The sequence below is a fragment of the Excalfactoria chinensis genome, chromosome 16, assembly GCF_039878825.1.
Source record: "Excalfactoria chinensis isolate bCotChi1 chromosome 16, bCotChi1.hap2, whole genome shotgun sequence".
NCBI classification, from domain to species: domain Eukaryota; kingdom Metazoa; phylum Chordata; class Aves; order Galliformes; family Phasianidae; genus Excalfactoria; species Excalfactoria chinensis.
The window spans coordinates 7438201-7465537 of NC_092840.1; the positions used below are offsets into that span (position 1 = coordinate 7438201).

General features: G+C 38.4%; 1 protein-coding gene across 1 annotated transcript in view; it reads left to right on the forward strand.

Annotated features, from left to right (window-relative positions):
- The first annotated feature begins 22 nt into the window (after positions 1-22).
- The window catches only part of DNAH10 (dynein axonemal heavy chain 10), a 49923-nt gene continuing 22608 nt past the window's right edge, over positions 23-27337 (forward strand). Inside the window, exons 1-44 of the mRNA XM_072351373.1 lie at positions 23-273; positions 564-671; positions 1716-1856; positions 2840-2955; positions 3343-3479; positions 4154-4307; positions 4502-4732; positions 4936-5126; positions 5593-5791; positions 6551-6745; positions 7281-7451; positions 8164-8340; positions 8687-8819; positions 9475-9637; positions 10323-10474; positions 10861-11025; positions 11945-12149; positions 12626-12782; positions 13703-14179; positions 14617-14775; positions 15349-15465; positions 15536-15638; positions 15863-16041; positions 16672-16883; positions 17141-17297; positions 17696-17929; positions 18038-18160; positions 18502-18735; positions 19193-19416; positions 19873-20142; positions 20230-20413; positions 20726-20860; positions 21271-21423; positions 21813-22001; positions 22093-22239; positions 22938-23129; positions 23309-23427; positions 23592-23750; positions 24083-24218; positions 24334-24456; positions 24836-24970; positions 25261-25477; positions 25942-26061; positions 26922-27067. Of these exons, the coding sequence (XP_072207474.1) occupies positions 48-273; positions 564-671; positions 1716-1856; positions 2840-2955; positions 3343-3479; positions 4154-4307; positions 4502-4732; positions 4936-5126; positions 5593-5791; positions 6551-6745; positions 7281-7451; positions 8164-8340; positions 8687-8819; positions 9475-9637; positions 10323-10474; positions 10861-11025; positions 11945-12149; positions 12626-12782; positions 13703-14179; positions 14617-14775; positions 15349-15465; positions 15536-15638; positions 15863-16041; positions 16672-16883; positions 17141-17297; positions 17696-17929; positions 18038-18160; positions 18502-18735; positions 19193-19416; positions 19873-20142; positions 20230-20413; positions 20726-20860; positions 21271-21423; positions 21813-22001; positions 22093-22239; positions 22938-23129; positions 23309-23427; positions 23592-23750; positions 24083-24218; positions 24334-24456; positions 24836-24970; positions 25261-25477; positions 25942-26061; positions 26922-27067 (7665 nt within the window). The 5' untranslated portion in view covers positions 23-47. The remainder of the gene's footprint in view (positions 274-563; positions 672-1715; positions 1857-2839; positions 2956-3342; positions 3480-4153; positions 4308-4501; positions 4733-4935; positions 5127-5592; positions 5792-6550; positions 6746-7280; positions 7452-8163; positions 8341-8686; positions 8820-9474; positions 9638-10322; positions 10475-10860; positions 11026-11944; positions 12150-12625; positions 12783-13702; positions 14180-14616; positions 14776-15348; positions 15466-15535; positions 15639-15862; positions 16042-16671; positions 16884-17140; positions 17298-17695; positions 17930-18037; positions 18161-18501; positions 18736-19192; positions 19417-19872; positions 20143-20229; positions 20414-20725; positions 20861-21270; positions 21424-21812; positions 22002-22092; positions 22240-22937; positions 23130-23308; positions 23428-23591; positions 23751-24082; positions 24219-24333; positions 24457-24835; positions 24971-25260; positions 25478-25941; positions 26062-26921; positions 27068-27337) is intronic.

Sequence of the window (27337 nt, forward strand, 5' to 3'; positions counted from 1 at the left end):
GAGCTGTTGCTGTGGCGACCGGGCGGCGTCGGTGTGTGTCCGCCGCCATGAGCCTGGGCGACGTGCGGGTGCAATGGGTGCGGGATCGAGCGCTCGATGCCTTGGGGTTGACCGACGCGGAGCCTTTCGAGGAGCTGCTAAACCGCAACGGCGGTGAGGCCGGGCGGGCCGTGCTGCGCTTCTTCAGCCGCGGGGCTGAGAACGATGACGACGTCACGGCCGTGCTGCTGCTGCGGGCCCAGCGGCGCCCCCAGGAGGGCGGGCAGGCAGCGGGTGAGGCCGCCCTGCTGTCTGAGGGCCCTCGGTCCCCGGACGCACTTCCTGGGGTCCTTTAGCCACGTTTTTCTCTCCCGTGCTGCTCTTTGTTCCGTCGCCCAGCCCGGTTAATGCTCTCCTTACCTCTTTCTGCGTTCCTCTCTCTTGAGCTGTGTCCCATCCCCTCAAACCCTGCCTACATCTCCCATTTTCAGACCCTTTCTCCTCTCCAACGGTGTGATTCGCACCATCACCGTTACGGGCTGGTTCTGTCTCGCTTCCCTGATCGTTTTGGTGTGTGTTTGCAGACACGGGTGGTACAGATGAGCTGGGAGGTGAGCAGGAGGAAGAAGGCTCTGATAACTTATTTCCTGAGCAGCTGGCTGAGGCTGCCTCCGCTGTGGCACTGGAAGGAAGTAGGTGAAGTTACGGGGAAGGTTTTCACTCAGAGGGTGGTGACGCACTGAACAGGTTGCCCAAGGAGGCTGTGGATGCCCCATCCCTGCAGGCATTCAAGGCCAGGCTGGATGTGGCTCTGGGCAGCCTGGGCTGGTGGCTGGTGGCCCTGCACACAGCAGAGGGTTGAAACCAGATGTTCCTTGTGGTCCTTTTCAACACAGGCCATTCTATGATTTGAGCAGCCAAAGCATGCAGGTTTCAGGCCTTTCTGCTGTGGGGTGTTGGTGTGACTTCTCAACACGGCCCTCAGAGCAGAACCAGCAGCACTTGTAACATCGTCAGCTTCTAATGCCTGTAAAGCAAATCTGATGTTGTGGTTGGGGTCATGGGCAGAGATGTGAATTAATGGTCTCTGATGAGTTGTGTTCCTCTGGAAGAAACCTCCCCTGTTACGGCTCTTTTACGTTTTGATGGGTGAAAGAGACTGACTAGGATAAAAAAAACTCACACAGCAAAAACACAGCCAGCAAACACATCTTACAAAAAGGGAAGAATAAACTAAAAAGAAATGGTAGAAAGGGTGTCAGAAGAGAACAATGGTTTTCTATTGCTCAGAGATGCAATTTTCTTCTCTATTGTCAGAATGTTTATAACTTTCAGAAGCTTCTGAAACAGTCATTTGCAGAAGCAAGGAGTCGTGATCTGGTATTTTATATCATCTCATACCATATTTTATTGAGTCAATAGGATAAGGCAACATGGAAACTCCAGGACAATTAGGGAATTATATGTGAAGAAGATGAGAAGCCAGGTTCCCCAGCTAAAGTGACTCTACACCAATGCACACAGCTTGAGAAACAAACAGGAGGAGCTGGGAGCCACCATGCTACTAGAAAACCACGTTGTAGTTGCAGTTAGAAACCTGCTGGGTAAATCCCCATGACTGGGATGTGGCTGTTGATGGCCATGAGCTGTGCAGAAGAGACAGGCGAGAAGGATCTATTTTATGTGCTTAGAATACCTGTGCTTTAAGAGAGTTCCTCTGTGTTATTTTTTCTTAGACGTGATTCAGGAAAGTAAAACATCCAGTCTGGAATCTGCAGACCAGAAAACTGACGAAGTGTATTTCTATGTGGCTCTTGATGAGTTTCCTGAAGAATTTGTATCAGATGCTACTGTCTACTTTTTAAGAGACACCAAAGGTATTTGTCCTGAATAACTGATTGTTCAGCATTTCCAGTCTTTGTGTTAATCCCAGAGCTACATAGGTCAGGATAGGCCTGCAGACTATAAGATCCAACCATCAGTCTGACCTGCTGAGTCCTGTCTCTAAGCCGTGTCTCTTAGTGACGTGCCACCTGTCTCTTAAACACAATTTAAGACCATTTCCTTGTATCCTATCACTTATCACCTGAGAAAAGGAGAGCAATGCCCTCCTTGCAGCAGTTTCCTTTCAGGGAGTTGTAAAGTGCAGTGAGGTCTCCTCTAAGCCTCCTTTTCTCCAGACTAAACAGCCCCAGGTCACTCACCTGCTCATCATAAGTCTTGTTTTGTATTAATCACTTAAGCGGTGGCTCATACTGATGGAAGCTAGTAGAGATTAGGACTTAGGTTATGCCTATCCAGCCTAATTAACTGGGCATGAATGCCCTCAGACTAGAGCCAGGATTCAGGAACACTTTTCAAGCAATCAGCTGCCTGTTCTCACTGCCTTAGTTCCATCCACTGACCCCAGCATAAACATGGATTTGCAGCAGCATGCACAGTTTGAAGCTGCCAAGTTTTTGTTATGTGATTATGGTGTTCAGGTTTTCTAGAAATGGGAAATATGAGGAAAAAAATAAAGCTATGATAGTGTTATTTAGCTGTGTCACGTCAATTCTGTGTAATGTTATCCTGGTCTGTCTACAGAAGTTTAAATCATGGCCACTATTTGGTTTGAACAGAAAAGCATTTCTATACTGTAAGGCTGGGTTATAGAGAGTCATTTTTCTGCTCTTTTTGGAAAGCCATCTACAATATTAAACACAGCAGTAGTTTTGAAGGTGGCTTGCATAACAGCTAGTTTATTACAAAGACAGTTTTTGTTGGAGTTTAATGTGGGTAAGAACTGATGCAGTAGTTTTAATAATTACTTTTTGTACCAAATAATTAGATCTGTGCTGATTCTTTGTATGCTCTTTAGAAGAGGTTGCTGAACCTAGTGACCTGGCTGAAGCTGAAGTGGTTCTTCCTGACATGATTGAGTTTGGTTTACTGACTGATGATACTCTTTCGATGCTAAATAATATCTTCTCAAAGGTAAATGTGTTACAGCTTTTATATATGGAGTTTTCAGAGTTTCTGTGAGTGATTTGCCTACTTAGTATTCTGCTGACTACTTGGACTAAGTGTATGAAATACTAGTATTTCATGAACGACCTTCATGTGCCAAAATGAAGTTTATGCTAATACTTGGAATATTTAGGGAAATGAAATATCACAGAAGTATATGGAGAGCAGTCATTATTGAACTGAATTGCCTGGGCCTATCTAAGAAACATTTAAGAATGTGATATTAAGTATTTTTATTTCTGTGCAGATAGATTTTTGTGAAAGCATACCAGCTCCCCCCCCACCCCCAAATACAGACCATCTAATCTATGGTACTTGTCTGAATTTTCACCTTCTGTCTCCTCTGATCTGCAGCAGGGTAAGGAAGTTTCCTTTGCAGAAAAGGAAGCGCAACCTGTGGGGTCCCATAATGTTCAGATAAGGAATGATCATGGGAACATGCAAAAATTCATAAGCACTTCTCATCCAACTCTACAGCAAATTGAAGGCAGGTATTTTATCTATGCTAGCACTGTGTTGTTCAGGCTGCAAGACAATAAGAATAGGTTCACCTAGGGAATGGCTTTGCTTGGAATAACAAATTTTCTGGGAAGCTGCAGATCTGACCAAAGTTTCTCTTGCTGGTAACGGTAGTATTTACTGCTCTGAAGCATAGCAGTCAGTATGGGGAAATGGACTAATTCTGTGACATTCTTTCAGTCTGGACTAAGAAGTCAGCATGCCTTGTTTCTTCCCACTGTTCAGAAGACTCTGGCTATTGCTGGATATAGAAAGTGATAGACCAGATCAGGCTTTCACTTGTGGTTTATCATCTCTTCTCTGACATGGGTTAGTGTACCTGCTGTTGAGGGAAATGTAATGGTGTATACTAGGAAGACTGATAATTTTCTTCAGCAAAGCCCTAATCCTAATTATTAACAGTGATTGGATTGAGGCTTGAAAGCTGAGATCTTTTCAGTTATTTCTATGAATATATCTTAGTAGTGTATTAACTATAGAGCAACTTATGCCTTTTGCCTTGTTGTCAAACAGGCAGAGAGCAGGTGCTCAGCTGCCTAGATTCAAGTAGCTAATAAAATGGAAGGTGTAAGCCATTTAGTGATGTTACTTTAACAGTGCTGGTGGAACAAGGTGGTTAATTTTAAATGCCTTTGCTCCTGACAGCCATTAAACTGGACATGCCAACTGTAAATCTAGATGGAGAAGTGACTGTTCTCGCTACGGTTTCAGAAGTGGTTGAAGCTCTTGAAAGTTGTGTAATGACCTGGCAAAAATTAATATCAACAGCTCTAGAGGAACAACTGACAAAGGTTCCACAGGTAATGTCTCCATTAAACCAAGCTTATTTACTCCCAGAAGAGTCTCTCTGAATGATTTGTGTTTCATTGTTGGGAAGGCTACTTAGTAATAAAAGAAAAGTAGGACAGAAGTAGTGAGGACATGTGTGACTCTGGGATCTCACCCTTGCATAATAGTAATTTAGAATTCTTATTTTACTCCACCTGACTTGTAGGGTAATGGCCCACTTGCAGAAATTGACCTCTGGTGTGTAAGAAATGCTGTTTTAAGTGATCTTAATGAACAGACAAAGCTTCCAGAAGTGGAAAAAGTCTTGGCAATACTGCAGGAAGCTGAGTCTGAGCATGTCAGAGATTTACACATAGTCTTCAATGACCTCAGAGAATATTGTGTGGAAGCTCTTGATAATGTTAGGTTTCTTTCAACTCTGGAACACCATTTGAAGGTATGTGACCTTAAGAAAACTCTTTGCAGATCTGCACATCTTTAACCATCTGTGTAATTTAGTCACCAGGATGTTTCCTTGACTGAGTTATTCATTTACTAACATCGTGGATTTTCTACTTAACTACAGACTAAATATTGATTTATAGCATATATATCTGTATTTTCATGACAACTTATCCACAGTACATATATATTTAATAGAATTTAACATACGGCACTGGGTTTAATATTGTCTTGGATACAATTCCTTCACTGATGAATGCATTAAGAATGGTATGGATTGTCTCACGGCATTACAACACAGAAGAAAGGATGGTACCCCTCATGGAAAGAATTGCATGGGAAATTTCAAATCGAGTGTGCCAAGCTTTGGATTTACATACACTATTTAAGTAAGTACTGGATTCCTACTGGACTGGTCTGTATTTATTAATAGCTTTACTTGTTTTATGGAAAGTGTAGTAGATAACACTTGTATCAAACATGCTCGAGTGTTTTTCTATATCTCAGGTTCTATTAGAAGGTCAATTAAAAGTCAACTAACATTGAAGTTTTCATAAATTACTGAATCAGTCCTGAAGAAACAGGTGTTTGTCCTCTTTTCTCTTGGAAGGATGTAAATCAATAAACACCTTGCAAACACTGTGGTACAAAAGTGGCATAAATATAATTTAAATCGGTCCAGAAATAATACCTTCTTTCAAAATCAGTCCCACTGAAAATTAAGATATAGCAGTTGAAAGTTTAACCTACTAATTAGAAGCTGCTAAACCAGGACATGTTATTCAGTTGATATATTATTAAATATCTATGAACTTTCTACCTACACTATATTAACTCTTTTGATTTGATTAATAGAGAAGATAGAGCTGCTGCAAAAAAGAAAATAGCAGAAGCCAAAAGAACTCTTGAACAGTGGAAGAAATCTTATTTTGCTGTTCGTGCCCAGATTGAAGCATCAGGAGGAGAGCAACACTGGGAATTTGACCGAAAACTTTTATTTGGAAAAACAGATTATATGACTACAGTCTGTCAAGATCTGTATGATATTTTGCAGGTAGTTGTATAGAAAGTAATTATAGAGTGTGATTGTGTCATCAGTATTTTCTTATGCAGAGAAGGTTCTTTTATTACTGCAGTTGTTGAAGTGCTAATAGCCTTTAGCTGTTTGTTTTTTCCTGTCAGTGTTTAACCTCAGGACCTGAGCAATGACTTTGATTTTAACAATGATGCTCTTAGTGCTGGAGGTGAGATAACTTTTCTCAAGTATTAGCTAAGGAAAGGTATTACTGTGTTCAGTGCTGCTGCTAACGTACAGACTTGTAATAATTGTTTGACAGATTTGCAGTCTTCATGGCTTGTGGTATCATTTTAGATAGATAAGTCATTTAAGTATACCATAATATAAAGTTTGACTGTACATAAATCAGTGTAACAATTGCAAGGCAACATACATGAACAGATGCTCTGTTTAGGTTCCTTTTGAGTAGAATAACTAGAAGTCTCTGTTGTCCGTTAGTGGTCAGGTGCTATGTAGACTGTGTATTTAAAAACCCTAGTGAAATAAAAAGAAATAAAAACTGAGAATTTTTTGTTTTGACAGCTGCAGTTTTGGGCCTCTAGGGCTATTTTTCTTAAAGGTACTTTGCATCTTGTATAGGAATGTGCAGCATGTAAATCGTAACAAGAATGGATCATTCTCCGGGGTTATTCTTATTTTATAAGGAAACAATAACAAAAAGTGTTAAATGTCCAGAAAAGAAACCAACAACCCATTAAAAATAAAGGCTTTTGATTTCTTCTTCTGAATTAACAGGTCATTGAGGAGTTTTACAATATATTTGGTTCTGAACTGAAAACTGTCACAGGTGATGCGAAGCACGTTGATGATCTTCTGAGAAGAGTAGATGAACTAACTAGTCCAATGGAAGAACTGACTTTTGACCCTTTTAGTCTTGGGGGTGCACATGACTGGAAACTGATTATGAAAGAATTTAAAACAGAAGTTTCAGTAAGTATAATATATATATATATGTACATATGAGCAAATATGTTAATGAAAATGTGAGGTATTCAACCATTTTTTTTAATCAGTACTTTATTTGCAAGTTCTTCTTGTTTATAGTTTCACTTTATCTTGCAAACTGATAAAACATGCTTCGTGTTCATAGGCAAAAATCATTGTACCGTGACTGGAGGGCACGTGTGACCTCCCTGTACTCGTATGCTGCGTATCTTAGTCACCTTCCACAAAGAAGTGTAGCTCTTTCTGGATGCATTCATCCCTTTATCCCTCAGATAATGAAAGGTCTTTCACAGATGAAAGATGTTGCACTGTTTTTTGTGACTCCTATACCTGCCCAGCAGACCTAGGTTTAACATCAGTTTTCTATAGCTTACTGGAAAGCCATCAGTTTGCGGGTCATTTATAAGTCAAAAGGATAATAAAAATATGCTTTACAGCTGTAACAAAAAGGTATTTTCATCATGCCTTCCTTTCTTGGCTTCATAAGATGAAGGGGATTTCTTGGCTTGTCTCCATTTAGATAATTGAAGAAGATGCCAAAAACTTTATTGATAAATCTTTTAAGAATCTTCGATCAGCAGAAACTGCATTTGACATGCTGTTGAACTTCAAAAACACCCGCTGTCGTGAAGCAATTAATAAGCAGCTGATGATGAAGTTCAATGACATATTGGACCAATACTGCAAAGAGGTATTTAGTTTAGGTTTTCTTTATTTATATGTGAAGTTCTTTATTGAAAACAATAAATTTATGTATCTCTTTACATATCTCAACAGAAGTCATTTACTGTCTGAAAGGCTGACAGGTCTTAAAAAATTAAGAATTGTTCCTATGTTTGAACCTGCATGTAGGATACTATAGTTTATTTGCTGAAATGATGCACATATCTGAATGTGTGTAGTGCAGTATGGGAAGTGAAGGATGTTTGCCCTTACTATGAAGCTTGAACAGAAGTACAACAGTAGTCCTTCCTGAGAAAAGCTATCTCTTAGCTTTCTGGTGCTGGACACAACTTTATGGTATGACCAGAATGTGCCTGAGATAAGTAGTGAAAGCAGAAATAATTTCTCAGTTCTGTGAAAATGACTTCTGTGAAGCATATACATTGGAAAGCCTTTGCATCATAGCATTTATCTTGGTATTTCCAAGAACACCAAGTTTCACAATGAAGTGTAGTCTCACAAAGAACACAAAGTAGCAGTTCCACAAGAAACAGAAAGGAAAATGTTCTCTATAATGCAATTGATAGAATAAAGAGATGAATGAGGAATAAGAAATCATTGTTTTTATCCTATTGCTGGAATTAGCTTCAGTGCTTGTGTTTTGTACCAACCTGGATACTGACCATGGAACAGCAAATAGAGAAATTATTCTTAACAGTGATTCTCTTATTCTTTTCTAGGTTGAAAATGTTAAACAAATCTTTGTTCAAAACCTCACGGATCCACCCTTGTTCAAGAATCATCCTCCGCTGGCTGGAGCAATATACTGGTCCCGATCACTTTTCTATCGCATCAAACACACTATTGTTCGATTTCAGGAAGTAGAGGGGTTGCTTGCTAGTGAACGTGGAAAAGAAGTATGTTGGTCTCTTTGCTGTTTAATGAAGGAAGAAATACTTTCCTCATACCTTTCTTCTAGGGATGTGAAAATGCTCTTATGTGAATGAAGTTCAAAGAATGTCTTTGCACATAGTGATCCTTGTTAGGCATGAAAATTTGATTGGAAACCTTTCCACTGTTTCTTGGAGAGATAGTGACAGAATCCATGACAGAACTTAAAAATCTAAATTCTTCTTTGTCTGCATTTATTGCAAGGCATTACCTCCCCTCTCATTTAATAAAAATCAGAAACAAATCTTATTAAGAAAAGATAGTGAAACATTTTTCCTGATCTTCAAGGTGATACAGAGTTTTCCTTTCTAGGTAAAGCAAATATATCTTAAAGTGGCCAAGAGGATGAAAGAGTATGAAGATCAGAAATATGATCAGTGGAGAGATGAGACAGAAAAGGTTCTCCCATTGTTATTGGAAAAAACTCTGCTGATAGTCATCACTGGTGGGTCAGCAACCCGTGTTTGTCGAGAGGGTTTTGAGCAGGTAAGAGATAGGAAGATAACATACTAGGCTTCTCTGTGAGAAAGAGTTAAAATCTATCTGATGGTCAGTGTGATTTGTCTAAGAGTGGTGTTTTAGAGAGGAATACTGTTTTGTAAAGGAAAATTTTAAGAGGTCTGAACTCAGCGTTTTCTGAGATCCTTCATAGGACTTCAGTTGCTGAATATCCTGGCTGGTGGATGCATGAATGTTGTTTTGTATTTTCTCCTGCACTGTATTTCCTATCAGTCTTTGGTAATTGGTGCAGTATTTTGGGGACATTACAACAGAAATGAGGACTGAAGTTAGGTGGTGGTTGATTCCTAGCAGAGACTATTCAGAACCCTATTTAATTAATCTTTCATTTGACTATGAGCTTTTACTTGGATTTCTGTATAGCTGATTGCAGCAGTACACAAAAAGGTTTTTGAAAATAGAATGCTGAGATGGCTATCGAAAATTAAAGGCATTTCTACCAGCTCTGAATGTCAGCTGTACTGTCTGACTTTTAGGTACCATCTTATCAAATGTTCCCAAAAGTGAACTTTTGCCTTGCTTTGGAAATGTCTGGTGTTGTTTCTCTGATTTCTGCTGTTTTCTTGCATTGTAGGCCACAGTAACAGAGGAGACTATCAACACAGAGAAAAGTGTCCAATTCCTAGTGAATTTTTCTCCCAGACTCCAGGAGATTATCACTGAAACAAAGTACATGGAACAACTGGGGTTTCCAGTCCCAGAAATAGCAAGAAATGTGGCATTACAGGAAGACAGATATCTTAGGTAAGGCTGTTACTGCTTGCATACACACTTGCATCAATGTTTCAAGTGATTTCATTGCAAACCAGTGTGCCCCGAGTCTTTAAATACTGGAAATAGGAGAGCTCTTACTGACTTCTTTTGAAGACAAAATTGCTGATGGCAGTGGCACACTAACAGTCTGTCCTCTGGTGTTGTCTACATCCTTCAACCTGTGAGACTGTTTTACAAATAAATATCAGAAGAAAATCTGAAGGAAAAACAAAGTAGGTTGTTTTTTGTTTATTTGTTTGTTTTTGCCATGAATTGCTGATCTAATGTAATTTTCAGTTAACATTTTAACTCATTGCTACTTTCTTGTGCAGTATTGAATAAGTCTCTTTTACCCAAGTTATCACAGACGTTTGGGCACATAAAAATGCCAACAAGTACCCTAACTGGACTTTAAAGTTCATTTACTTTATTCCTTTATGTGCTTCAGTCTGAGGCTGTCTTAAACACTTTGTTGGATGAGGAGAGGTTGGTCTAGCTGCTCTTGGGATCGTGTGGGATTTTCCTTTTCTTTTAGATAGGAGGTGAATGCATATCTGATCAATGCACATTCCATAGTTCTTCCTGCAGATGTTTATGTATGTTCAGAATGATGTTTCCAATGTACAATTTTTATATATATATTTTTATTGCTGTTAATATGTTTTACACTTATTAGTTGTGCAAGTGGATTAAAACACATGCTGGATGACTATCACAATATAGTAGAAACACTGAATGAAGCAGAAACCATACTTCTTGATGACCATATTCAAGAACTCTGGAAAGTATTCAAACCAGGGCAAAGAAGACTCAACTGGAACTCCTTGGGTAATGGTGATATTCTTTAAGAATGGCCTTAGATACTGATTTTCAGTTTAAAAATCTCTGCAATTCTGCACTCTAATTGATATGCCAGATGAAATCAATATAATCCTAAATAGCACATGCTATTACTGTGGTCTAATAATGCATTAGGTAGGGTCTGATCCAGGAGGATATTCCTTATGTTTTCATTACATATAAAACATTAAGTGGAAATGGATATAGACTTTTAAATCAGGAAGGGAACTGGATGAAGGATAAGATGTGAAAGAATCTGTTCTATCTGCAGAGTATTATTTTTACTTCCCAAAACATCTGTTTGTTATAATTTTGATACATCGTTGAAAGTTTTGGTAAAAGAAAGCAAGCAAATGATTATGATTTATTTCAAGGTATTGCTGACTTTACAGTCCGGTGCAAACAAGCCATCGAGAAGTTTGAATCCCTCGTCCATCAGATTCATGCTAATTCCAGAGACATAAACGACAACCTTCTGCAAATAGAATCAACAAATCTTTTTAAATTTCCAGTTTCAAGAAGTGATGATGTGCTTCCCAGTAAGTCCACATACTGTCTTTTCTGAGCTCTGTGATATTTTACTTTGTTCCATCTGCATTTTTTAGTTGCTAAGATAAAACCATAGAGCAGTTCCAGGAGTAGTTACAGTGGTATTTCGTGGTGTAACACGGGAACGCAAGCAGAGCTTCAATAGCCTAAATGTGGCAGCGCTGCACAGCGCTGAAGAACTTCTGGATAATTATACAAAAAGATCGGTATCTACCTTGCATTTGATGGCTTTCCTCCTAGTTTTCCCTTTATTTCCTCTTCCTCATATGCAGTAATGTAATCTTAGAGACACAAACTGCTTTGAGTGCCAGCTCAACTGAGCTCTCTTCCTCAAGGGGAAATTAGAGTGAGGTGATTGTCTTCCATGCATCCCTGTCACTCCAGTGACAGAGTATGAATGATAAACTCTTCAGTTCTCTTCATCTGTTGTTACAGGACAAGGAGAAATGGTTTCAAACTAAAAAGCTGAGATTTAGATGAGATACAAGGAAAAAGTTGATTACGATAAGGGTTGTGAACTGGAAGAGATTGCCCAGAGATGTGATGGATGCCTTGGAGATGATCATGTTCAGGCTGAAGCGGGCTCTGAGCACCTGACTGAGCTGTAGATGTCTCTGTTCATTGCAGAGGAGCTGGACCCCTGGAAAGGGTCCTTTCCAACTGAAGTGATTCTGTGATTTCTGAGTCCTATGGAGGTCGCTTTCACATCTATTAATTGCTGTTGAATAATTGAATCCATATAAAATAGAGGACTGAAAAATTAATAAATTGGCATTATTAAATGAAGATATTTTATTAGTGTACAAGACCAATTTTATGTTCACACATAAAGCCCAGTTAATTATTCCACTGTTGAAGACTGTTAAGTCTTTTGCTGTTGTTAACATTATTTTTTGTAATATTTTGCAGAAATGAAAGAATTTTTTGAGTATATTAAGTGTGAAAGAACAAAAGATATAGATCACATGGTTAGAAAGTATACTGCCATTTCACAACTGTTAACAGAACTGGAAGGAATTGTCAATATGAAGAGTGGCAGATCTTCAAAACTGGCTTCCTATTATGCATACTGGGAAAATAGGATTTATCACATGTTGATACAGTTAATTCTGAAGTAAGTTAATTTAATGCATTTTTAGTCTTCCCTCCTTAGGTTTTACCTCAATCTGTTGTTCTAAACTCATGTAGTGATACTCTATTTGAACACCTGAATGATTTTCAGTTTGAAAGAGGCTTCTATTTGTACTGCTTTTGTGCACAGAGCGGAGAACTGGTAACAAGGTAGAGGAGAGACCTGAGTTCTGAGAGAATGGGTATTGATGTTGTCAGCAGGAGAGAGGAATAATGTACATTTTCTGCAGGGTATGGAGTTGCCAATCTCTGCTTCATTTTTAAAGTCAAATCCTTGTATTACTGAAGAATGCAGTTTTGTGTATTTGTTGTCTGTGTGTCCAATGCATCCCTGCAAAAGAAATAACTGTTAACTGAGTTCTAACAGATATGCTCAGGTATCTAAATACATACCTCCTAATTGCAATCTCTCTTGGGCAGCTTACTGCTATCTTTGACAGGATTTTTTTCCTCTCCCAGGAATTTTCAAGCTTTTAATGCAGCTGTTCTTGCAAACGTGCCACTGTTCCAAATAGAAGCTGCTGTGTCTCCACCAAAGTTAATCTTCCGACCCAGTGCCAGTGAAATTAACAAAATGACAGTGCAGTGCATCCAGCACTGTGTTGAGGTCACAAAGGTGATTTCTGATTAAGATTTACTTGTTACCATATTTTGCTTGTGATTATACTGAATTAATCCCGCTTTATGTTTGGATGAGAGTTAATGTCAAAGGGAAGATTAGTAATGATTTATTGTGAAATAAAACTATCCAATACATTGTTCTAATTTTAGACTGTCCTAATGTTGCAAACTGATAATGCAGGTACGAGGTGGGTATCTAGGGCAAATTTCGTGCAGCTGGTTAACAGCAGACAAATTATTTACCTTCCTCAACAAAGATATCACCATATTTTATTGTATGAATATGATCACACTGAAATACTTTTCAAAAAAGAAGCCAAGTGTTACGACTGCAATCCTGTGTGCCCTCTGTTGGTGGAGATATTATTCTGAATGTTGTATGAAATGCATAAATTTAGATCAGGTGTGCCTCCTAGGTTTAGATTTACTGTTCTGCTAGATTGCCTTATGCAGCCTAGTGCCTGTTTCCCTTTGCTGTGCTATGTTGTGGAGATTTAAAGAAATAGACTAAATAATGCATGGAAAGATTTTATTAGAATGAAATTAACTCTCCTCTCAAGTGTTTGGGAAAATATAACCCAGGGGTATGCAACCTTTTGGCTTGGCTAGGCTGCTCTGAGCAAAGAGGAATTGTCTTGGGCCACACAGAAAATGTATGATATAGTTAAAGTATGTAAGTAATAATTTTTTTTCTATTTTTTAATATTCTGTATTAAAACATAAAAAAAGAGAGCAACAAAACATAAAACTAGTGGGTTGAACATGTATGAAATAACTTCATGCTGTCAGAAAAACAGTTGATTCAAGAAATCATTCACATTACTTTGAACATAGTCTCCTAAGTATTGATGACTTATTTATTTATGTGACTCTCCACAAGGTAATTATTTTTCAAACCTGTCTTGAAAACTCTAGCATTTTGTGCGCTGGATGCATGGCACGTGTATTGAATGCCCTCCTCAGCGTGTTACAGAAGATGAAGTTATCACATTCAGCTTTTACAGTGATATCTCCCAGAACCCTCTGATAACTGAGCAGGCTGCTCTCGTCACTCAGAATGTCCATGGAGTCCTGACTTCTCTCAGAACATATTTGAACCACTGGGAGAGATATTGTTTTCTGTGGACTGTGGACAAAGACATGGCCATAAAGGAGCTTGCTGCTGAAAAGCCTTCTTATGTCACCTTTGATGGAAAGCTGCAGTTCTATGTGAAGACAGCTCAAGAAGTCACTCAGCAGCCCTTGATAAAAGATGAACAATTTATCAGGCTTTGTCTGAGTACTTTAGTTTCTGCAATGGAGGATAAAGCTAAAGACTGGATGATTTCCCTTGGAAAATTGCTTAATGAGTTTGCCAGAAAGGAACTCTTCAGTCTTCAGGAGGAGATGGCGGTAGGTGTTTTCTGTTCTTGTTGTCTGATGCATCTGAACCACTCTGAATTAGAGCAATGTGCTGTAGGATGCCGTACATATAGAGCTGAACTGTCACTGTATAGCTAGGAAACAAGAGAACGGTAATATGCAAATAAAGAAGCTTTCTCATTCTTGTGTTTGTGAATGTGGGTAATTTAGGTTCATGTAGGTAATTCTGCATTCCTTTTAAACCACCCTTCACAACTTCTTTTTTGGTGAAACAAAAACATTTAGGTTTTTATGGTATTTACTGTTTTGTTGATTTGTTTGGTTTTTTTTTTTTTTTGTATTATGTTTATCATCACATAAACTAAAAATGAGTCAGTGTGTCATTTACTTGTGTTTTGTGTTATAGTAAGAATTGGCCAATTACTTTTCCAGCGTTTCCTCTGGAAATTATTTTTTTACTCTTATAGAGATTATCGCAGGATCTTAAGACACCTCCTGATTCCTTGGAAGAGCTGAAAATTGTCCTCGGTACGATTGCAGCTATCAGAGGCATGTCGTTCACTGTGGAAATGAGATATTTGGACATCTGGGAGAAATATCGAACTCTTGCAATGTATGATATTCAAGTAGGTGAACATTCTGTCTTGTCTCATAAAAGTTTTCAGATTTGAGCTATGCAAACAAATGCTTCCCCTGTGAATGAATACTTGTTTTCCTATTAAGATGTTTCACAGAAACACAGCACTGTTGAGGTTTGAAGTGACATCTGGAGATTGTCTAATGCAACCTCTGTTCTTGAAGCAGTAGTTCCATTTTAAATGGACATATCACATGTGTTTAAATCTGATTCATAGAATCAACTAGCTTGGCTTTCAAGGACATCAAGTCCAATCACTAACCTACCCTACTGAGTTCCATCACTAAACCCCTAGTGATGTCTGTAAGTGCCATCTCCACACATTTGTTATGTACCTCTGGAGATGGGAACTCCACCGCTTCCCTGGGCAAGCAGTTCCAATGCCTAAGCACTCTCTATGTCAAAGAATTCTTCCTGATGTCTGATCTAAACCTCCCCTGGTGCAACTTGAAACTTATTAACTTCAGTGCTGTTTCCATCTTTTGCATATTTATATTGCGCGTTTTTCTCACTTTCCTATGAGTATTTATTGCTTGTGAGAGATATTACTGTTCTGTTTTAGGTGCCTAAAGAAGAGCAAGAGATGGCTGACAAGATTAAGGAGAAGTGGGATACTCTCTTCTTTGAAGCATCAGAAGTTGATCACAACCTCGGAGGCATAAAAAGAACATTCACAGAGGTAATATTTGTGATCAAATTGACAAAAAGAGAAAGGGAAAGGAAAATGATTTCAACTCTGTTCTCTTCAGGTTACAAAGCAACAGATTGAGGAATACAGTACACAGGTAGCAGATTTCTTCTCTAAATTCATGGCTGAGGGACCTGGTGCTGTTGGAGAAGATCTTGATAAAGGTAAATGAAGTATGTAAAGCAATGTCTTAACAATATTGGGCCTTGGAAAATTCATCAAATTTTATGTAAAACAAGAAAATTTTGGTTTCCTTAACAGACTGATCAGCTGATCAATATGACATTTTTAGTACTGTAATTTCTGCCGACTGCATGCAAATGCTGTTTTATTTATTCCCCATAATGCATGGGATTGTTTATCTAGAAAAATGTCCATCCTTTTCCAGGACTGGAACTCATGGCCATTTTTGAAAAAGAAATGGAAAAAATGGAAAAAATTCATCAAGAACTGGGCAGTGTTGAGAAACTTTTTGACTTGCCAGCTAAAGTGTATCCTGACTTAATGAAAGTGCAGAATGATATGAAGGGTCTAAAGCAAGTCTATGAAATTTATGAGTTACAAAAGGTAAGTGTGTGCATGTTCATATTCAGGCACATACCACATGCAAAGGTGGGAGATAGAAGAGCTTACATTGTCCCTTAGTTACTATGAACTCTGTTCCTTTGCGTGAAATAAACTGACCTGTGATTTATCATCATGATGTCAATTTAATGTTGTTAATGGAGGAGAACAGAATGTCTCCATAGTGAACCAAACACATACATTTATCAGATAGGAGCAGCCACTCATTCCTCAGAAATTATTGCATGGTCTTATATTGTACACATCTCCTGATCATTTCAGTGGGACCACATTTGGATGTACAGGTGACAGTGGCGATCTCAGGCTTTAGTTGCTCTTATCATTTTTAAGAAGTTTTATTTATTCAAGATTAAAATGCCCCGATCAACCAGCAGCCAGACTGATCGTCTGTAAAGTATGCTCTTAAGAATCATTTTCCTCTTCTCTATGTTTAGTTTTGATGTATTCATTATTTATTTTGTTTATAAATCTATCTTGAATGTTAACCTGCCTCTTTCTCTGTAAAATGTTAATGCAATCACTATGTATATCCTCACTGTGGTCTCTAAATCCTGCTGTATCAAAAAATAAAGAGAAATATGATTTTTTTCCTCCTGTTAACCTTGTTCCCAGGCAGCTAAAGAGGAATGGTCTCGGACGCTCTGGATAAACCTCAATGTGCAGCTTCTTCAGGAAGGAATTGAAGGATTTCTTAAAGCTTTTCGAAAGCTGCCCAAACAAGTCCGCAATATGCCAGCAGCCAGTCAGTTGGAAACAAAAATGAAGGCATTTAGAGACTCCATCCCTTTGTTGCTTGATTTGAAAAATGAAGCTTTAAGAGAAAGGTTTGCTTTTATCTATTTAAATTCATTTTTTAACATGTAGGAAGACTGTGTTTGTTTTGCTAGAACTTTCTGTTACTGGGGTCACGCTGCATCCTTCTCCTTAATGAATGTACATAAGAGCATGCAAGTGGACTATGATGACTAGGGTACTTTGCATTTTTCAAATACTCATTCTTCTATAAACTTTTAAGATGCAAAACATTTGTTTTCACTTTACTGTACTGTGCTACAGTTGTTGATACATCAATTTTATACAGGCATTGGCAAGACCTCATGGAGAGAACAGGCACAAGATTTGAAATGACAACAGAAACGTTTACTTTGGAGAATATGTTTGCTATGGAACTTCACAGGCACTCAGATGTCATCAATGAAATAGTTGGAACAGCTGTTAAGGAGCTTAGCGTCGAGAAGGTAACTTAAAATCATGATAAAATTAAAAGACAGGTGACAACAGTTTTTTTATTGTGAGATGCTGAGTGGCATGGCAGTAAGTTCTGCTGTCTTCTGGGAGGTGCTGTAATGTAAATAAATCAATAGTTCTGTGAATAAGCTACAACACAGCACAAAATCCTAGCCGTTGTGGCTTTCACAGCAGTTTTATCGACTTCTGCTATCACAATAAGCAAGTGTGGTCAATGAAAAATAGAGTTCATTTGGTTTCAATCATGGTGTTTTGAAATAAACCTCTTTATAAACAAGTGATGGAAATCCGTGCAAAAGTTTTGTTGAATTAATTGGTTTCATTTTTGTGCTACGATTACAGTTTTTTCAGTCTAGCCTGAAAGACATCTTTTTATGCACACATGCAGGGTATGAAGGACATAGCAGAAACATGGGAGCAACTGAAATTTACTGTACAAATGTATTTCAAAGGCACTGAGAAGCGCGGCTTTATTCTGGGACCTGTGGATGAAATTTTAGAGGTTCTTGATGACAACAGCGTCAATCTTCAGAGTATCTTGGGCAGTCGTTTTGTGGGTCCTTTCCTTTCAGCCGGTCACCGCTTGGAAAAAACTCTGTCATTGATTGGTGAAGTAATTGAGGTAGGGAAGAAAGTGTTGGGCTAAATAATTAACATTTATTTATAATCAGGATTTTCTTTTTTTTTTCTTTCTTTTTTGTAATCTTTGATGGTGACATTTAACTCTTAGATCTGGATGGTGGTTCAGAGAAAATGGATGTACCTGGAGAGCATCTTTGTTGGTGGAGATATAAGATCACAGCTTTCAGAAGAAGCTGAAATATTTGACAGTGTAGACAGCATGTTTAAAAAGGCAAGTAACTGAACTGTACTGTGATTCCACAATGTTATACATGTACTTAAAGTACAACTGTACACAGGAACAAAGTCAAGTATGTGATTATGCTTGCATGGCTTGGGTTACAGGCTTCTCTTACGCTTGATTTTACAGTAGTATCTTCATACTCTCAGCTACAAGAACATGCATACTTACCTCTGTGCTCACACAGAATGGCAGTATAGGAAACCATATTTAAAACTAATTCCTTGTTGAAAGAACCTATACTGCTTGTGCAGTCTGTTTTGTCACCAGCTAAATGTAATCTAGTGTAATTCAGTGCTGTTTGGTATTTTCTAATTTTATTTCCCACGTAGATAATGGATGAAACCTCAGAGGATCCAATAATTAAAAATTGCTGTGAAGCCCCAAATCGACTATCGGACCTCTACCATATAAATAATGTACTGGAGAAATGTCAGAAAAGCTTGAATGATTATTTGGACTCGAAGCGAAATGCCTTCCCAAGGTTTTTCTTTATATCTGATGAAGAGTTGCTCAGTATCCTTGGCAGCAGTAGCCCACTTTGTGTCCAGGAACACATGATAAAGGTACAGTGTCTGGTTTACCAAAGTGCCCTTTACATCTAAGTGCCTTTACGAGCTGAATAGACCATCCTATACATGCTCCTAAGTGTGTGCTCATATTTCCTGCATACAAAGAACATCTTGGCAGCTTCTTCAAGAAATTTCTGCACAAAGCAGTTATGGTAGAGAAGGTTCAAGATACAACATAATGACCTATCATTAAATAACCTTCGTATAGCTCTTGAGAGGTCTTTACTTTCTAGGGAAAAAAAAAGTCACTTAAGCCTGATCATTTGCTTGTTTACTGTGCAGTGGGGCTGCTGGGCTATGCATCAGTGTTTGTATTTGATTGCTCACAATCAGATCCATTTCTCTTTGGAGATGGTGAAAATTTCCTTTCAGCATTAAATGAGGGCTAGGTACACTTGAATCTTTCCAGCTTGATTTCTCATATGTCACTTTCTCTGTTGGTGCGTTTCAGATGTACGATAACATAGCTTCCCTGAGGTTTCAGGATGGTGATAATGATAAGAAAATCGTCACGGCCATGATTTCAGCTGAGGGGGAGGTGATGGATTTCCGGCAGACTATAGCTGCAGAGGGCAGAGTGGAGAAGTGGATGACAGCAGTGCTGGAAGAAATGAGACGAACAAACAGACTTCTCACTAAGGAAGCTATTTTTCGATACTGTGAAGACAGAAGCAGGTGAAACAACCAGTGTCAATGCAAATACTTATGTGACTGTGAACCTGCAGTGATATAGAAAAACAGAAACTTCATTTTCTAATTTATACACAGCTTAGCCTCTATTTCGATAATGCAGGAGAAGTAAGGATACCTGCATGTGTAGGGATGCATATTATGACTAATCAGAAAAACTCTTTGCTATATATTTACTAAGTCTTGAACTTTCATTTTTAGCAACGTGTGCACAGTTGTTAGTATAAATTCTACCTTGTCATTGTTACACATGGCATAGGTTGTTTTCCACAAGAATATTTCTTAGGCTTTAGAAATAATACCTCGCACCTTGATTTTATTCATCTTTATAAAGTTTTGGTCATGTTGTAGTCATAGAAATAGGAGGGACTTCCTATTCATTGTTGTGATCATTTACTTAAACAGTAACTCAGTCTCCCACACTATATGTATTTCCCATAGAGTTGATTGGATGTTACTCTACCAAGGCATGATGGTGCTGGCTGCCAATCAGGTGTGGTGGACGTGGGAGGTGGAGGATGTCTTTCGAAAAGTGAAGAAAGGAGAAAAACAGGCAATGAAACTGTATGCTAAAAAAATGCACCAACAAATCGATGAGCTGGTTACTCGAATTACAGCACCTTTGAGCAAAAATGACAGGAGAAAGTACAACACTGTTCTCATTATTGATGTTCATGCCAGAGACATTGTTGATACATTTGTCAGAGACAGGTAAATCCTCAACCTCCTGAGAAAATACCAAAGCCATGAGCCATACATCTGTCTTTATCCTCATGTGTGCACATCTCTCTTGTGTAGCATTCTGCAGGCTCAGGAGTTTGAATGGGAAAGCCAGTTGCGCTTTTATTGGGACCGAGAACCAGATGAGCTGAATGTGCGACAGTGTACAGGGACGTTCTCATATGGTTATGAGTACATGGGTTTGAATGGACGTCTTGTGATCACCCCGCTTACAGATCGTATCTATCTCACATTCACACAGGTATATGTTAAAAGAGGTTTTTTTTAACTAATGTGCACTTTTAAAATACGCTTCCATGCCATCACTTAATTGGGAACCAGGACATAAAGCAGAAAAAAAATACAACAGTGTGAACACAAATATGTAATAAGTAGGTTGCAATAGCCTTCTAAACTTAATTGCTTCGAAGATAATATAGAATGCATGCACAAATTTAAGGCTTGTTGTACCCATGGATTTGTTTGTGAATTTGCTACCAGTTTAATACAAATCCTTTGCGTAGTGGAAATGCTGAGCCATGGCTTGAACCATTGTGTTGCACTGTCTTCAAAGGCTTTATCAATGTTTTTGGGAGGAGCACCAGCAGGGCCAGCAGGTACAGGGAAAACAGAAACAACCAAGGATCTGGCCAAAGCACTGGGCTTGCTGTGTGTGGTGACAAACTGTGGAGAAGGCATGGATTTCAAAGTAAGTTTTTAAGATCAGTATTCTATGGGAAAGAGCCATTTACTGTTCTATTTCAGCTCACAGAGTTAGCACATATTTCGAACTTCTGAACATGTGCCTCCTTTAGAGTTACTGTGCCAATTGGTAATGAAATAGAGTAAAAAAATAACTATTTTGAATACATGCTGGAGGGAATTTGAAGATTCTGTTTGTGCTTTCAAACAGAGTAACAATGGCTAAGTGTGTCAAGGCTCATTATGGGCTATATGCCCTTGAGAAATAGTTATTGAAAGATCTTAGCATGGATTGCTGGCTCCTGCATGTATCCAGAGATTTTTACCCAGTCGTTAAGAGTTTTAGCATGCTCCAGTTTGCCGATGGTGGATTTTTTAATGTACTCATTGCTGAGATGTTTTTCTTCTTCCTGTCAGGCAGTTGGTAAAATCTTCTCTGGTCTTGCCCAGTGTGGAGCATGGGGATGCTTTGATGAATTCAATCGTATCGATGCTTCTGTGCTTTCAGTCATTTCTTCTCAGATTCAAGTTATTCGAAATGCTTTAATGAATCATCTGAAAACATTTCAGGTAAAGATTAAAAAAGAAGAGTAATTGTGAAGGCTGATCTTGTGCTAGAGACCGAGATCTGGGACCTGACCCAACCAGATCAAAGGACTATTTCTCTGGAAATTACTTTTTGCTGAGTATTTTGGACTTCAGAATATGTTCTCTGAGATTCAGAGATACTAAATCTTTGCTTATTTCCTAAACCTTTGCTAGATTCTTCCTTTGTGAAGTAGGAGAAAAGTAGGCCAAATAGAAAATAGTAATTAAATGTATCTACATTTATGTCTAAAGCTGAATTTTGAACACATTGTCCTTAGCATGTGTCCCAGTGTTGGTGGTTTTCTCTTTCAGCAAATGGTAATATTTTGGTTCCAAACATACATGGTTCTAAAGTTTTCATGTGCTTTTAGTTTGAAGGACAAGAAATTAGCCTTGATAGCCGAATGGGCATTTTTATTACAATGAATCCTGGTTATGCTGGTCGGACTGAACTCCCTGAGTCTGTAAAAGCTTTGTTCAGGCCTGTGGTTGTTATTGTACCAGATCTTCAGCAAATCTGTGAAATCATGCTCTTTTCTGAAGGATTCCTCACAGCAAAGGTAAGAAAATTGTATTGCTCTCTGTCCCCTTGTATACATGTTCAGTGTTTGTTTGTGACTTCACGTTTGTGATTATTTAACTCTCAAACAGATCCTTGCCAAAAAGATGACAGTGCTATACAAGCTGGCAAAAGAACAACTTTCTAAACAACATCATTATGATTTTGGGCTTCGGGCCCTTAAATCAGTGTTGGTGATGGCTGGGGAACTGAAAAGAGGATCGCCAGACCTCAGTGAGGTAGTCTTGCCACTTAGTTACCCTCTGCAGCTCATGCTTTTCATTGGGAATAGTGAATGTTTACACATTTGCTGTAGCTTGTCTGCATTTAAAATAGAAGCACTGGTGTTCTTTGTCGTATTATTTTTTTCTTTTGAGTTTCATGATGCCCTCTGCTAGCAAGATAGCATCAGAACAAGGGAGGGAAACCTATAAAACATGAGGTGTTGTACTTCATGTGCAGCCTTGATATTGAATCCAGGTTGCACCATTTATCCTGGATAAATAGTGAAAACTACTTTCTGAAGATAATACCCAAAGTGGGTGCTCCATTTGTGCCACTGTTCATTTGGTAGCTCAAGCAGTATGTCATACTTACAAACAAAAGCTTTTCAATGCTGAATTGACTGCAGAATTTGGGAATGTTTATAAAACAATCGGTTATTTCAGCATCAAATCAGAGATATTACAGTATGACCACTCCAGCCACATAGCATTGTGTTAATATAGTTGGAAAAGGCAGCATATTATTCTTAACTATTGGTCAACTTAATCCTTTTTAAATGGCCTCTTTTCCACTAGTAACTGAAGCCAAGAAAGCATTCTCAAAGCTGTACTAAAGTAATTGTGCAATGGTTTTTAGAGATGTTTGAAATTATCACATATTAGATAATTGGTTTGCAGTTTGGTAGAGATTGATTCTGCTGTATTTTGTCTAGGAAATTGTACTGATGAGAGCTCTACGAGATATGAATCTTCCTAAATTTGTGTTTGAAGATGTACCTCTCTTCCTTGGCCTAATCTCTGACCTATTTCCTGGCCTGGACTGCCCTCGAGTTCGCTACCCTGACTTTAATGATGCTGTAGAACAAGTGTTGGAAGAAGCGGGTTATATTGTTTTACCAGTTCAGGTATACCAAATGCGAATTGCCTGAGTTTTTGTTGTAAACATTAGGCTATGTATGCATTGCTGCACTCCAGAATGGTTCCAGAAAAGCTTAGTAGATGTAGACCAGCTGCTGATCTTGTCTATAGACTTGGACAAGACTCCAATGGTCAATCTGTTGGATTAATATGTATTTTTTTTCAGGTGGATAAAGTTGTTCAGATGTATGAGACAATGTTAACTAGACACACCACAATGGTGGTTGGACCTACTGGAGGTGGCAAATCAGTTGTTATTAATGCTTTATGCCAAGCCCAGAACAAGTAAGTATGTGATTTGATACATGGAAATTTGGTTGTGAAATGGCATCATTCAGACTTGTGTAGTCATATCAGAATCATTAATAGCTAACCATAACATATACGCTTGGGTTATCACGAGGTAGTATTATGTCATCATAATATTGCTTTTCTTGCTGTATTTCTAGGCTGGGATTATTGACAAAGCTTTACACACTGAACCCTAAAGCTATGTCTGTGATTGAACTGTATGGGATCCTTGACCCTACCACAAGAGATTGGACAGATGGAGTCCTGTCCAACATTTTTCGGGATATCAACAAGCCTACTGACAAGAAAGAACGAAGGTAGACAGCTAGAAATTATTGTGATAACTTTTAGGTACTGAATTTTATGTCAACTTTTATTTTTTTTTAATATAATAATAAATATTTGATACTGTGCTAGTTCAGAAACAAATGCTAAGTGAATATTAAGCATCTAGGGGGGGTCTTTCTATTTCTTGTGAGTTCTCTATCTCAGTGAGATGAATAGAAACTATGCAGATATCAGAAGTGCAGGTGAGGCTTCAGAACACCTGAACTGACCTGAATTGATGCCTTTGATGGTATGTCTGAGTTCTGAATGTGTGACTGAAATCAGAGATTAGTCACCGTATCGTTGGCTCCTGTATCCACAGGTACATTCTGTTTGATGGAGATGTAGATGCTCTCTGGGTTGAAAACATGAATTCTGTCATGGATGACAATAAGTTATTGACCCTGGCAAATGGGGAGAGGATTAGACTCCAGTCACACTGTGCACTGTTGTTTGAGGTAGGTTATAGCTGTACATGAGAGGGGTTAGATGAGACCAGATCTACACAGCCTGAAAAGGTAGTTACTGTGTGTATTTTTAAAGGCATGATTATGTGGTGTGATTGTTTTGCAGGTTGGTGACTTGCAGTATGCATCTCCTGCCACAGTATCCCGCTGTGGAATGGTCTTTGTGGATCCTAAAAATCTGAGATATAAGCCTTACTGGCAGAAGTGGGTACACGGGAGAGAAAATGAGGTGGGAATTTCTGCATTGGGTCATAGAGTGTTTTTATGAAATACTGAACTGTAAAAAGATGTGGAAAAAAACCGAAACACGTAACATCTTTGTAAAGTCAGTCTCACCTTCTGAATTGGCTTACAGTTCATAAGTCATTAAGTTCTGAAGTAAGACAACTTAGTTACTGTCACCTGATGAGCGCAGATCCTCAGCTGCTGCAAAAACAGTCTGTATAACAGTGTTCAATTTCTTAATTTGCCTGTACCTTGTCATTGATAGAAGCGATTCCTGTAAGAGCAATTATACTTGGTCAGCCAGGTGTTGATAGGAAACTCTGCTTTCACAATCGCCCTTCCACTTTGCTGTGTGTTTAATTATTGTCCCTTTTTTCCCTCAGCAAGAGAGAACTGAATTGAATCGTCTCTTTGAAAAATATGTGCCCTGCCTTATTGATTTGATTATAGAGGGAGTTGTGGATGGCAGACAAGAAGAAAGGCTGAAGACCATTGTTCCTCAAACAGATTTAAATATGGTGAGGAATAGAAAATAAAGGTTGAAAAAGTTTATCTTAGAAGTGGAGCTGAGTAATGAAGACAAAGGAAATCACAAGAGTAGAGTTCACAGTGAAATGTCAGTTTGATGTCAAGAAACAACAGGAACAGTCAGTTCCTTACCAGTGCTGTCCTGCTATCATTAATACTCGTATCAGTAGATACATCTGTAAAGACAAAAGATAAGCAAACACTAAAACAGCAGAAAATGTAAGTTTTTACCTATCTAAACAGTGATTCTGTTTACATTTTTGACTTTTTTTTACAACAGGTGGTTCAGCTGACTGTGATGCTGGAAGCTCTACTTGTGGCACAGCCTGATGATGTTGATGTTCTAGAGTGCTTTTTCTTGGAAGCTTTATATTGCTCTTTAGGTGCTTCTCTTCTCGATGCTGGAAGAGTGAAATTTGATAAACACATTAAACATATTTCCTGTATGTCAACTGTTAACGAGGAGAACATCCTGGCTAAGCCAGGGGAGCTGCCAGGTAGGATTTTATCATAATATACTACAAATCCCATTGATTATGTTGGAAAAGTCTTGGTTTCCTTGAAATGAGAACATTGTTCTTCCTTCCAGCTGTCTGTCCTGATTGCAAAAAAATGTTTGATGTTCCCTGAAGAACTGTCACTAAAAAACATGTAGAGATATTGCTAGCTGCCTCTTAGCTACTAGCTTACCTTCACAGAACAGTGCTTTTCTGTGTCAGCCAGAAAACGTAAACAGTGGAAGGAAAAACAAAAAGGGAAATGAAAACTAATAGAAAAGTGTTTATTAATTAACAGTGTGAAGTACTGGACTAGGAGAATTTTATTAGATGCCTTTCTGGGTTAAGTGACAAGTGAAACAGTGTTGCTCTACTTGGTCCAGAATCACATCCTTTACTTTCATTTCAGTCTTATGAAACATTAAAGTGTCCTAGGAACCTTTCAGCTGTTTCATGGTTTACAGGTCAGCTGCCAACTTTGTATGACTTTCATTTTGATGGAATTCAAAAGAAGTGGGTACCTTGGCTGAAGCTTGTTCCTGAATATATCCATAATCCTCAAAAGAAGTTTCTTGACATCCTTGGTGAGTGTAAGATAAAAAAAAAAAGTGACAGTGTGCTTTTACTTTATAATATGTGAGTGGCACTGAGCGTGATGTATCCTCACTGCGTGCTGAAGGTCATCTACTTGTGTTCAGTTTCTTGTGATGACAGAAACCAATTTATTTAATGCTCTTGTCATAGTAGATTAGCAGGAATAGAGCTGATATTTGCAACACTGGGTAATAATGAAATGAGGAAGAACTTCTTTTTTCCGTGCTGAAGGCATTTTGAAAGGGTCAGAAGAGCAGAAGATTGAACATCACTGGTTCAAGTGCTCAGTAGATAAAAAGTACATTTTTAAGGCCATTATTGGCTGTTACTTGAAATACTATGTAATTATGACAAGTGCTTTTCATATTTAAGGATAAATTGGTCCAGGTTATTTTACAGTAAGATTCAGCGATCACAGATTAATTTCACTGACACAATGGGTAATGGTGTGGTCTATAAAATTGTTTCTGATGGCAGGCTGTTCGCATAGAACAAAATTCATCTCTATGTGCTTCAGGGAAAAATAAGTCCTGATCCAAATATATCGTGACTGTGTCCTTGGAATAGGGATTACATGGGATTTAACCAGTCTGTGGCCCTCCTATGTGGAGAATTAATTTTCTTACATGTCAATAGCAGAAAAGAGCCCAGTGATAAAAATTGAATAGTGGTGGTTAAGCAGTTAAAGTTTTTCTTCTGCACTGTTAGTAAGTTGATATTTCAGGTTATGTCTTTGTGTAACCGCAGGTTAATTTGTTGTGAAACTGATCCAGCTGTGTTCTATGAATGTAAATCCCCCTGGCTGCACTGCCTTCTTTTAACCTGCAGTTCTATTCATGATCTTTTTCAGTGCCTACAGTGGATACAACACGCACTACTTGGTTGCTAGAACAGATGGTAAAAGTAAAACGCCCAGTTGTTCTTGTAGGCGAATCAGGAACTTCTAAAACAGCAACGACACAAAACTTCTTAAACAGTCTGAACGAAGACCTTAATGTATGTATGAGGCATTTTGCCTTGCTTATGGAGCTGCATTTTTGTTTTGTGACCCTGTATTAAATTTCAGAAGCCTGAGTCTGTGGGTAGCAGTATTGACTTTGATGCCTTACGTGGGTTCAGAGATCTAATTGCAAGCTCAGGCCCAAATCGTATGGACGATTTGAAAATTCTTAAAGAACAGAAATATTTTGTTCTTTTACTTTATCAAAGATTTAAGAAGAATTTCACTTTTTTGGTGTCTGTAATTCAAATGAGTAACTGAACCAA